The following is an 8654-nucleotide window of genomic DNA, read 5'->3' as shown; positions in this document are numbered from 1 at the left end:
TTATACACAAAGACATTAGATAGTTGCATGTCTTATGATAAACGCAATACCTGCCCATGAATAGTAGCGATACAACAAAATTTAAATACAAAGTACCTATAAGTTCCAATGTCAGTAATTATAGTTAGAGGTTATTTATAATAATCTATTATAAATATTGTTGCTATGTTTAATGAAATTTAATTATTATGTAATTATTTTTTAATCGCTGTGAATCGACAAATAGTTTGTGTATAATGGTTTATAATCCTGTGTCTCGAATTGGAATGATGTGTTTGAAATATGATTTTTCCAGATGGCAAGCACTAGTGGGACATGGCGCGTACGTAAAGTGCCTACGCCACCGCCTCCGCAGCCAGCCGAAGAGGAGGAAGGCACCTGCCCTCGCACACTTTGCCTTAGCGACGCCATCGAGGCCGCTCTCCACGCTACTCCTTCGCCTTCTTCTAAGAAAAACAAAAAGACCAAGCATAAAATTCTTTTTGCCACTGGAATGCAGAGAGCACCTTAATTTTGTTCCTTATTATTATCTCTTGTGTTAATATTTTATAAATTTTTAACAGCTTGTTCTATACATAAAAAATAGTTTTAAAAGAATTTATAAAAATTTGAATACCTTATAGAACTGCAAGTTTAATTTTGCTGTTTAGTGACTAGTAATTTGTTGGCGGCAAGAATTGTGCTAATGTATTTTAGAAATTATGTTTTGTTGAAATAAATACGATTGCTGTTCAATATTGTCATCTTATAACATATTCTGTGTAACCAATTTCAACTTTGTAAAAATATAATAAATGAGGACGTAATTATGACATTGTTTTTGTTCAGTCGTTCAGAAGATATAGAATCAATAGAAGAAGCAACAAATCGTTAGGATAGGTTTAACATTAGTATAAAAGCTATTTGGAAAGGTTTCTATGTTTATTTTTGTTCGAGCCATATACATGTTTTACAAGGAGTCGAGGGGGTCAAGCAGGTACCTATTTGAAGGCCCAAAAAAAATTTTATTTGCTAGACATAGTTCTGAGCATGTTTTGAGTAGTTATATTAGCGCGAAAAATAAACACGATATAAATATATTCTTACTTTACACTGTAAAATACAGAGTGAGGTGTGAAAATCTGAGGAAATTAATGAAAATTTTTGTCAATACTCACGATAGCCGACAATTCCATATCTATACTATTAATTTATAATTCTCTTTGGCCGCGGCACCTTCCCAATAATAAAGGAAAAATCAAAATTAAAAAAAAAAATCTCTTTGGCCGGCAATTGACATTCGACAAATCTGTCAAAATTCTTTGTTCCCACATGTCAAAATAGGTTTCGATTGCCTGGACTATATATTTTTATTTTCTCAATGGAATCATAAATAACATAAAACTATTTCCTATTTTAGAAATTTATGTGATTGTATCAAGAACCATGCGGTCCACAAAGAAAGATTTCATTTTCGAGCCCTTCAAGCTTACTGAAGTTAAGTGTCGCGGTATCGAAAGCCCTAGGCCTCGAAGTGGACACAGGATTGCATGTGACGATTCACATATATATTGTTTTGGTGGATACAATCCATCATTGCCTCTCACTAATCTTCAGAGGGATAATCCTACGTGGAGTCCGGCGCGCCCTCTCTTCAAAGAACTTTGGAGTTTTTCACTAGTTAGTCGAAAATGGAAGCAACACAGGGTGGTCGAGAATATGCCTGATGAATTAGCGTCAAACGCTATGTATATGTCTGGCAAATACTTAATGGTTAGTTGTGAACCAAAATGAAAATGAATAATGGTTACATGCAAATTATTTCTGATTGCTTATTATTATCTTTTTACTTGTAGATTTTGGTGGTACTGGTGCTCCGTTTGGCAATAAATGCAGTAATGATGTGATTGTGTGGCGGGCGGCCCCTGGTGAGGCTAAACTACGAGTATTAGATGTAACGGGCGCCAAGCCACCTGGCCAATATGGGCAATCAGTATTGTGTCATGATGGTTACTTTTATACAGTAGGTGGCACCAATGGATTCGCTTATAATTGCGACATATATAGGTAAGTGTTTGAAGTGTCTAAGATAAGTAAATAAACAATTATTTAAAATAGAATTGGGAGATAAGATTAAACATAGACATATTTTTTTGACTATGTTGAATCTATGAGAATGAATAATGAATATTAATTTTAAATAGTTCTCTTAAAGAATAATACATCATTAATAATTAATAATCAAATTTGTTCTGAATATATATATGTTATTATAGTTTTGATGTTTTTAATTTTCTCTAATATCGAAAGTGTAAATTACTTTATTGCCAATGTTCTAACTAAATAAGCTGTTACGATTGATATATCTATACTATTATATAAAGCTGAAGAGTTTGTTTGTTTGTTTGAACGCTAATCTCAAGAACTACCAGTCCAAACTGAAAAATTCTTTTTGCGTTGGATAGCCCTTTGTCCGTGGAGTGCTATAGGCTATATATCATCACGCTATACCCAATAGGAGCGGAGCAGTCATGGCTAATCTCAGGAACTACCGGTCCAAACTGAAAAATTCTTTTTGCGTTGGATAGCCCTTTGTTCGTGGAGTGCTATAAGCTATATATCATCACGCTATACCCAATAGGAGCGGCCGGAGCAGTAATGGCTAATCTCAGGAACTACCGGTCCAAACTGAAAAATTCTTTTTGCGTTGGATAGCCCTTTGTTCGTGAATTGCTATGGGCTATATATCATCACGCTATACCCAATAGGAGCGGAGTAGTAATGGCTAATCTCAGGAACTACCGGTCCAAACTGAAAAATTCTTTTTGCGTTGGATAGCCCTTTGTTCGTGAATTGCTATGGGCTATATATCATCACGCTATACCCAAAAGGAGCGGAGCAGTAATGGCTAATCTCAGGAACTACCAGTTTGAACTAAAAAAATTGTTTTGTGTTGGATAGCCCTTTATTTGTGGGGTGCTATAGGCTGTATATCATCACGCTATATACCAATAGGAGCGGAGCAGTAATGAAACATGTTGCAAATACGGGGACAATTTATTAGTTATGAGAGCTTCCGTTGCGTGCGCTGCTTAAACGGTTAAAGTTATGCAACAATGATGTATGACGGGATTGTTCCTCTTAAAAAGTTCTAAAAAATATATTATAAAACAAAAGTCCCCCGCTGCATCCGTCTGCCTAAACGTCTTAAACTCAAAAACTACCCAACGTAATAAGATGAACTTTGGTATGGAGACAGTTTGAAACCCTGGGAAGAACATAGGCTCCCAGGAAACTACTACTTTAATAATGGAAAACTTTAGCCTGAAAAACTTTTTATAACGCGTGCGGAGCCGCGAGCAAAAGCTAGTATAAATATAAAAATAAAAGAAACATTATTACATGTAGTATTATTATATAAAATGTTTTGTTTCAGATTAGATCTGCGATCACTAGTTTGGGAATCCGTATATGTAGGAACAGGTCAGGATGGTGAACCTATTGGCAGATACAGGCATGAGGTAGCCCGTGTGGGTGAGAAACTTTACGTAATTGGTGGAGGAACTGGAGAATGGGCATTTGAACTGATGGAAATACCCGTATTTGATTTAGAAACTAAAAAATGGACAATATTGTCACCTAAACCTGATGATAGTAAAAAAGACATAGTGTCTCCATTGCCAAGAAAATGCCACAGTGCTGTGCAGGTTGACACACCACATGGAGTCCAAGTGTTTGTAGCAGGAGGATCGGATGGCCAGGCAGTGTTTGATGATATCTGGCGACTCAACATATCTGACCTGCAATGGACACTTATGCAGAAAACTGTTTTACCACATCCCCTTTATTTCCACTCATCAGCTGTTACTTCATATGGGTGCATGTGCGTGTTTGGTGGCATAGAACCAAAAGATGATGCCACAAGTAGGAACAATATTTTATATAAAGTGTGGTTATGCATACCAAAGTTAAGTGAAATATGTTGGGAAGCGTTAATTGCATTTCATCCTAGATTATACAGAGTAAACCGAACACATCTGTTAAATCTTGGTATACCAGGACATTTTGTAAATAGGATACATCCTCAGTAAAGAGTAAGGACATTTTATACAATATTATGTTAATAATTTTGTAAATTTCAATATTTATGTCTTAAGTTTTTTTGTGTTTCACAATGATATTTTGTTGACCAATGTCAAGTGATTTAATTTTTTGACATAATATGAAGTTTTGTGTGTGTGACAGATTTGTCACTTCTATTGTTTTAATGAATCATGTAGAAGAATGATTTGTGTTATAGCATGCAGTTGTTTTTGTATTATATCATGATTAATGTCATGTTTCACAAATAATTTTTTTATCATCTTGTTACAAAATATTATTTTCAGCTGCAGAATATACAGCTTATTGTTTACATTATTTATCACTACATAAATAAAGACTATTTTATGATAACTATTACCCCACATTTTGCCATTAATCACGCTACTTTATAAAGCATTTTGGCGAATTTTTTTATTGACTTCTTATTGTAATTAAGTGTATTTATTACAAAGGTAATATGCACTACGAAAATGTCAAAAGTCGTTAGGCCAAAAATAAAACCTATTTTGATAATTTATGTTTTTGTGTGTAAGGTATTGGTTCTTGTAATCATGTATTATGTGCTTGCTATTAATATAGGATCGAAAGGATATATAAAAACAGTGTTAAGAAGAACATGGCATTCAGAATATTTAATTAATAAACTACATTAGACTTAAGTTTCTGCATATTACTAGTTGACGTCTACATAATATACTCGTATAAATACATTAAATAATAGTAGAATGGAATTCGTGTGCCGTTCGTTGATGTTGAGCAACTTTATGAAAAGCAATAATGGCTGGCAAAAAAGATTCATTGTATGAAATGTATTACATGTATTTGAAACTATGATAAAGGAAGAAAAATAAAGGGGTCTCAAATATATTTGCCATTCTTTACGATGCATATTTGGCAGTCATCTCTATCCTGTAGGTACCTAATTAAAATGCAGCTTTATCATAAGATCAGGCGATTTATGTTTTAAAAATATGTAAGGTAATCTATAAATTGTCATCAAAAATATTTACAAAAGTTGCTAACCTTCCCGAATTTGGACTTTCTTACATTTAATAATAAGACTCAATTATAAAGCCAGATTGAACAGTCGAAATTTACTCATGTACAATCGGACAAGTTGGTGCTAGTACACTTCCAAACACATTTTGCTTGACCGGTCTAATGTCCCGAGATATTTAGACACGCCCCTGTCTCATATTTCACCAATTACGACAGTTTTGGAGATGTGCGAAAGGAACAGCAGATAACTATTATTGTTTACTTTAGTTGTATTTTACTGATTGACGACGCGCACGCAACTATTGAGTACCAGTAGTATTTTGCTCACAATTATTTTTTTCGTTTACGGACACCGATATCTTGCCACTACGTAGACTTATGTTCGTTTACTGGACTCTTAATTACTTAGTCGCCGACCCGTCATGTGACTACTGCACCATGGATTATATATTCCGGGAATTAAATATTACAGTAAGTAAATCAGTCATACTATACTATATAATATTTTAATATTAATTTTAACTAGTGGACGTTAATATGCGTGGGAAAAATATCGTCAGGGCAGAGAACTAATAATTAAAATTTTGCAGTTTTGAGAAAATCGCGGTTTATGGCTTTTTTAATTATTGGTCATCATAATTAATTATATTTAAAGCCAACATAGACCACCTTTTAAGCTCTTTTAAATATAATTATAATATTATTGAGTTTTAATGAATACTTATTCCTTTAATTGTGTAAAACAGACTTCAATATGCTACTTATTATATTTTATATTAATCCTTAAGTTATCCTATCTATCGTAGGGTCAAATATCATTAGTCATTGTGTGTTTTTTGCCAAAAATTAACATAGTGCTATTGATCATACTTGTAGTAATCTATGTAGTATGTTATTTAAGTTGCTTTACGAATAATCAAATGTCAATATATTGAAAAGAAATATAATTGGAAAACTTAAAAGTACTCAATGCAAAAATAAACTACTTCGACGGGTATACTCACTATACTTATAGGTGTTACCTATCTTTTCTTGATCTCAGTTAAAAATTCAGAGTTTTCGATATTGAAACAGCAGTAGCATTAAGCGTAACTTTTACCGTCAACTTTTAATAGTAAACTCTAATTTAATGTTGGGAATATATTAAGACAGGCCGGTAAGCCTTTTAGTCCAGTCAATAAGCTCAAAAAGGTGTCAATTTATGTATTAGAAAGATCCAAAAATATGAGTGATAGCTCATTCGATTTGGATAACATGACGTCTAGAAAAATAATCTTTAGTGTTCATTGGCACTTAAAAAAATACAATTGTTATTAAGAGGATAAAGAGGTTCTTCGATAACTTAAAAATAAGAAATAAGGAGGAAATTTTAATTTAAATCCTCCTTATTTAAGAAATAAGGAGGAAATTTCCAATTTAAAGAAGAAGACGCCCGAAATTCTATCTCCTTTATTAATAATTTTTATTTAATGCCAAAAATATAGACGAGTATAAATAATTTATGGATAGGCGATAAGTTGTTTTATTACAGTAATATTGCATAGCCAACATTTTTATTGCTGCACATGTGCAGTTTAAAAAAGTGTAAAGATTTCACATAAAAAGGGTCTTTGTTAGAGGACGACATTTTTTATGTTGTTGTTAACCCCGGTTCCATGTCGACGCCTTTATCGGAAAGCGGCGTCCATTGTTTATTGAATTTAGACGAGTTTAAAGATTTTAAGTAGTGGTAATATGATTTCTTACTAGAGTAATTAACTATGTCGGCGCGTTTGTAAGATCCGCTTATAGACGTTTAAGTCCCACCCAGTTTAACCCAGAGGTTTCTGTTATTATTGTTTCTTTTACAACTACATAATATGTAGCACTGAATTAAAGTAGAATTACAATCCGATTTAATGCAAATTTGGGATTTTTATCTCAATAAAATGTGTGCAATTATGGAAAACAAAGCTGATTTTTTTTTTACTTAATTTGGATTATTTCGTACTTGACCCACGTATTTTGTGTCGGCCGCACTGGCGTTCTGCTCCCATATAAATTTTATTATTTTGGCACTGTAGTCATTACGTTAAAATATTATTAGAATAATAGATTTTAGTAATTAATATATAATTTAATTGTATTACAGAGAACCACTGTCCCTCGATGTATACACTAGGATGCGGATGAGAGCTTCATCGCCAACCGATCCAGAGCGCACACTCTACTCAACCTGCCTGCTGAGCGTATCAAACTTGTAATGAATACAATTAAATCATATCACTGAAGTAACAAAAAATGTGTTTTATTTACATAGACTTTCTACGAAATTTCATTTTACATGTGTATCTCATTATTTATTGGTGTTGCAAATATATTATCTACTATATTCGATTTTAACTTTTGATAATTATATATCGTAGCGATATGTGCGTGAGCCTCATTGACTGTTTCACAAAACGAGCCTATTGAAATAAATCATTTTATTTGAAAGATTTGATTGTGAGATTTAAAAAATTATTTACTTTAAATATTACACTTAAAATGAACTCTGCAAATATAAACGTTATTCCATTTGGAAGGCATCCCGAAAAAGTTAAGTAATCAAAAATCTTGTTTAGTTATCTCTGAAAATAATTACTTACTGCAAATATTTTTTTCAAATTTTCTTATTTTTAAAATTTTTCCCTTTATATCCGTAAATGATAATAATAACACTTACTTATGTAAAAAAACAGGTAGTTATATCTTTTGACGAATCGTGAAATTATTTGTATGAATTACTCAGCCATGACTTTTCTTTCTTATTTTTCTTATCAATGAAGGGTCTAAAATTATTATTTAATGACTCCAAGTTACTAATTTTTGGCACATTATTATTCAATAAGTTTGAGGTTGGTTGGAATTTATTCGAAACATAAAACCAGCGCCCATACAAAAAACGGACATGTCCTTTAAAAGTAAATAAAATGTTCAAAAAAAGCATAAAAACAATTGAGAAAAAATATAATAATTTCTAATAATGAAACGAATAACAATAATTTATGATTATGTGAATGATTTAACGAATTAAATAAACTGTTTAAGTAATTTATATAATTCAAAATTCAATCATAATATGCAGCTATTAAATCGGTAAAAAAAAATCAATAAGTGTAAGTTGATTATAGACTTTGGGTTTTAACTCAGCGAAAACTAAATAATTGGCTAAAGAAAGTAACTAAAATTTACAAACTGGACATGTGCAGCAATAAAATGTTAGCCTTGCAAATACTACTGTAATAAGAATTCAAATCTACGCCTACACTTATAATCTTTAAATGCCTCTAAATTCAATAGCATAACAATCGACTCAGTTTAACGATAAATGCGTCCACGTAAGACCGGTGTCAATACAAACATTGATAAAAAATGCGCTCTTTAACAAACCATTTTTATGTGATATATTTATTCTTTTCAAACAACATCTGCAGCAATAAAAATGTTGGCCTTTCAATATTACTCTAATAAAAGCATATTACCACCTACACATAAAATCTTTAAACTCGCCTCAAATTCAATAAATAATAATCGCTGCATATCGATAAATA

At 32.2% G+C, this 8654-nt stretch overlaps 2 protein-coding genes across 2 annotated transcripts in view; both read left to right on the top strand.

Annotated features, from left to right (window-relative positions):
- Positions 1-786, top strand: part of LOC115442368 (RING finger protein 10) — a gene marked incomplete in the record, with an annotated part of 5437 nt that extends 4651 nt beyond the window's left edge. The window contains 1 exon segment of the mRNA XM_037439610.1: positions 296-786. Within this exon segment, the coding sequence (XP_037295507.1) occupies positions 296-511 (216 nt within the window).
- Positions 787-1353: 567 nt separating this feature from the next.
- LOC119189593 (kelch domain-containing protein 10 homolog) lies at positions 1354-4950 on the top strand. Its single transcript, XM_037439737.1, has 3 exons — positions 1354-1756; positions 1836-2046; positions 3416-4950. The coding sequence occupies exons 1-3, from the start codon at positions 1426-1428 to the stop codon at positions 4068-4070; spliced, it is 1197 nt and encodes a 398-aa protein (XP_037295634.1). The 5' UTR covers positions 1354-1425; the 3' UTR covers positions 4071-4950.
- The last annotated feature ends 3704 nt before the right edge of the window (positions 4951-8654 follow it).

This window comes from Manduca sexta, chromosome 17 (assembly GCF_014839805.1).
Source record: "Manduca sexta isolate Smith_Timp_Sample1 chromosome 17, JHU_Msex_v1.0, whole genome shotgun sequence".
NCBI classification, from domain to species: Eukaryota; Metazoa; Arthropoda; class Insecta; order Lepidoptera; family Sphingidae; genus Manduca; species Manduca sexta.
The sequence above is the reverse complement of the archived record's forward strand: the minus strand, read 5'-3'. Positions and strand labels throughout refer to the sequence as shown.